This window comes from Suricata suricatta, chromosome 17 (genome assembly GCF_006229205.1).
Source record: "Suricata suricatta isolate VVHF042 chromosome 17, meerkat_22Aug2017_6uvM2_HiC, whole genome shotgun sequence".
Lineage (NCBI taxonomy): Eukaryota > Metazoa > Chordata > Mammalia > Carnivora > Herpestidae > Suricata > Suricata suricatta.
The window spans coordinates 38,163,906-38,168,101 of NC_043716.1; the positions used below are offsets into that span (position 1 = coordinate 38,163,906).

The window sequence follows — 4,196 nt, forward strand, 5'->3', positions numbered from 1 at the left end:
AGCCGTGTGCTGAGATGCTTACCTGGGTGGTGAACCATTCCTCCACGTCCCTGCGGTTGGTCTCCACCAGGGCCTCATACTGACTCCTGGTCTCATTGAGCACGCGGTTCAGGTCCACGGTGGGGGCCGCGTCCACCTCCACGTTGAGGCGGTCTCCGATCTGGCAGCGCAGGGTGTTGACTTCCTGAGGGAGGAAGGGACAGGAATGAACTCATGAATGAACTTTCTTTGAGGAAGTTCAATATGATGGGAAGAAGATTGCAATAGAATTTAGGAAATATGAGTTGAAGCCCAGTTGATGTAGAACCTAGCTGAGTTACCTCTGTGTGATTCAGGCCTCCTGTCTGAGTAGCTTCTCATCTGCATGAAGAGGCTGCTTGAATAAGTGATTGCTAATGTTTCTTCCCAATCCAGGATTCTATCATTTCTTTCTGATTTTCCCTTTGCTCAGTGATAGGTCTGTCATGGTAACTGGTTTATAATTATTGCTACTTCAATACAGACAAACCAGGTATAACTCCTCCCATTTATTTCATGATCTTCTGCCATTATATACTGTATACATAGTTTCTTCTTCTATGTTAGGCAACTGGACAATATACATTATATTATCTAATGTTTGATACAGGCATCTACTATTACATTCAACCCTGAGGTCTGAATCAACCATTATTTCAGTTCCTTCATCTCTCTCATTTTTCCCATTCACCCATCCCTCTATCCATCCATCCACCCATCCACCAGTCCATCCATCCATCTACCTATCCATCGGGTTCTAGTATCTAGGTGACATGTAATATGAGGAAGTTTGCTATCTCTTTCCAGTCTTAGTCCTTCATTTGTCATCTTCAAAAGCTAATAGATCTTGTCAAACAGTAGAAAATACTTTAAAGATCTTTGTGTGGGCCTTAGCTATATATCTGGCCCCAAGGGAAAATAAGTCAGCTGACCACATTCCTTTAGGTAAAACAGGTAAGCTTATGACCCAGTCCCTGAAAATTCCTTAAGTTGTGAGCAAGCAGCAAAATATGTTAGCTCTAAGGCACTTAGCAAAGTCCAACCGTATCCTGCTCAGGAGAGATATGGAGTGTTCCATCTGGGACAGGGGCTGGGACTCCCTCACCTGTTCATGGTTCTGCTTCAGGCTCAGCAGCTCCTCCTTCAGGGACTCCACCTGGGCCTCCAGGTCAGACTTGCACAGCGTCAGCTCATCCAGGATCCTGCGCAGGCCGTTGATGTCTGACTCCACCAGCTGCCTCAAGCCCAGCTCTGTCTCATACCTGCACACACAGCAAAAGGTCAAAGGAAGTTAAAAAAAAAAAAAAAAAGACTTTCCAGGGCTTTACTTGGCTGGCCCAGTCAAATTCATTACATTTTGGAAGTTTTTGAATTTTTAAAGAGTTTTTTGGAAGGGAAAAAAAATATCACCATTCTGAATTTTAAAAAAGACCTATTTCTTCCCTGAGACCCACAGAGAAGGTATTGGTGGGAGACCTATGTATAGTCTTAATTGGATATTAACTGCATTTGTTCTAAGGATTCCATGAATGGGCTACTAGGGCTACTATGGATCTTGCCTTGTCATCTTGCCCCTTTAAGTGAGTTGGTGAATTTCATAAGCCTGTCTTACCATCCTTTCCAACCACCTTGAAAGCAATCTGATGTGATGAAAGCATGGAATTAAAACCAGTTAGGACCTTGGATAAATTCCTTAATGTCTTTGAGCCTCGACTTCTTCACCTATAGGATGGAAACCAACTAACACTTCACAGGGTTGGTCTGAAGATGAAGAAACGGCATAGTAATTACAAATACATTGTAAACTATGGAGTTCCTTACACATGCAAAGCATTCTTATGATTGTAATGGCCACACCTAGAAAAAAGTGAATCACTGCAATGGATTTACGTCCTATTTTTGTGATTTAAGAATTTTTTATTCTGATGGGCTGATAGTGACGAACCTATGCTAAGAAACAGGTATGAAATCCACTTTTAAACTTGACTCACATATTAAGTTGAAAAAGAAAACGAATGGGTGATTTCTTGCACTCCTTCAAAGTAGGCTTAAAATGTAGCATTCTTGCATTCAGCGAGGAAACTGATGTTTCACCTGACTAACCCAATGCAAGAATCCTCTCAGTGTCACCCCAGACATCTGCTTGCACACACCGAAGACAGAGTTCATCATGTCACAAGTCAGCCTATGCATTCTAGAGTGCTCTGATCATCAGAAAAAATCTTACTTGGTTCTGAAGTCGTCCGCAGCCAGCTTGGCATTATCGATCTGCACCACCAGCCTGGCGTTCTCGGCCTTGCCGCATAGGATCTGGGGACAGAATTTGTTATGAGATGAATTATACTGAGAAGGAACACCTGTGCCTTAAAGTGAAAAGCTTTATTTTTTTATTCAAATACACATTCTTTTGAAATAGCTTTGAGCCTTCTCAGATTTTCAGTTTGGGAATAAAAGGAAGATGAATCAGTTAATAGCACTGTTCATTTCAAAACTAAAACAGTCAAGGGAAAGTGTGCCCTTAGTCATCAGTTCTTCTCTCCTTGGTCTGCCTCTGGCTTCTTGCAGGAATTGAGCAAACTGGGTGACGAACCTCACTTAGGGTGACCTGTGTCCCAGTTTGCTTAGAAATAGGAGGCTCTTGAAATGCTAAATGCAGAAGAATCCCAGCCAAACCAGGACAGGTTGGCTTTCCTACCCTCACACCCCCTTACTCTACCCCTGCTGCCCTCTTTCCACTTCCCCTCAAATTACTCATGTTCATACTTTTGTACCAAGCTTCTCCCTCTATCTGGAATGCCCTGAGATGTCCTTGCCCACTTGGCAAGACCCTTTGAATGACCCACATTCCTCCTCCACCCCTCTAGCTCATGCAGGGGGTCACATCCCCCATGTATGCCCACAGTACTTGGCACTTAGCCAGTTACACTTCTCACTATGTGTTTGCATGTCTGTCTCCCCTATTAGACTGTCAGCTCCTGAAGGAAAGAGCCTATATTACACAATACTCTATACTTGATCCCTTTTTCAAGCACTGTGCCTTGTATTCAGTATGTACAAATGCATGGCCCCTTTCTGGCATTCACTTTGCCAGCACTACTGAGCAGTGAACAGTCAATCTCCTTGGAGAATCAAAGGCTGTGCCATTGGATATAAACTCCTGTTCATCCATCAAAACCTGCTCAGATATTCCTCTTCTGGGAAGCCCTCCCTGACCTACACCATGTATTAACTCCCTATCTCTATGCTGACTCTATACTTATCCCCACCTCTACTCATGCATTTCTGACCCTGAATTCTCACATGCATGCTTGCTCTAATGGATGGTACAGTGTCTATGTATATTAGTGAAGCTTACGGGGTCAACAGCTCTTTTGCTTTGCTATGGACAGTCTCTTGCTACAGCTTAGAAAGTCTTTAAATATTTGAATATCTACTCAGGGAATTCCTAGCTCCACAAAACAATTCAGATGCATGCTTTTTAAAGCCTACAGACCCATAGGCCTAAAGCAAGACCAGGATATCATAATACAACTAAAAACACAGACGCTCTAATTTTAGGTAAGAAGCATCTTATTTGTCTGATGCTTTATCCTACCCCAGTCCACACCCTTCCCTATAGGACTTCCCAAATAGATTTCCTAAGATGTTCTGCATAAGCCAATGAATGACTTTATTAGTGCAGCTTTAAACAATCTTGGATCCATTAAGGGGTTGGTGTGTAAAGTTAACAAGGGGCATCTGGGTGGCTCAGTCATTTGAGCATCTGACTTCAACTTAGGTCATGATCTCATGATTTGTGAGTTCCAACCCCACATTGGGCTCTGTGCTGACATCTCAGAGCCTGGAGTCTGCTTCAGATTCTGTATCTCTGTCTCTCTCTTGCCCTCCTCACTCACCCTCTCTCTCAGTCTCTCACAAATAAGAAACATTTTAAGAAATTAAATAAATCATTAACTAAATCGGCAATGTGGCACCCACCCCCTCACCTTCTGCTGGAGCTCCTCAATGGTCCGGAAGTAGGACTGGTAGCTGGGGCACACGAAGGGCACCTGCTGCTGGCACCACTCCCGGATGCGGCTCTCCAGCTCAGCATTCTCCCGCTCCAGCTGGCGCACCTTCTCCAGGTAGCTGGCCAGGCGGTCGTTCAGGAACTGCATGGTCTCCTTCTCACTGCCATT

At 43.9% G+C, this 4,196-nt stretch overlaps 1 protein-coding gene across 2 annotated transcripts in view; it reads right to left on the minus strand.

Annotated features, from left to right (window-relative positions):
- The window catches only part of LOC115281964 (keratin, type I cuticular Ha3-II-like), a 15,200-nt gene that overhangs the window by 1,270 nt on the left and 9,734 nt on the right, over positions 1 to 4,196 (minus strand). The window contains exons 2-5 of one of the 2 annotated variants that reach the window (XM_029927718.1): positions 4,005 to 4,133; positions 2,246 to 2,328; positions 1,124 to 1,280; positions 23 to 184 (exon numbers count right to left, since the gene is read on the minus strand). In XM_029927718.1, coding sequence (XP_029783578.1) covers positions 23 to 184; positions 1,124 to 1,280; positions 2,246 to 2,328; positions 4,005 to 4,133 — 531 coding nt within the window. Of the gene's footprint in view, positions 1 to 5; positions 185 to 1,123; positions 1,281 to 2,245; positions 2,329 to 4,004; positions 4,134 to 4,196 lie in introns of both variants that reach the window. The other variant, XM_029927719.1, reaches the window with a different exon arrangement.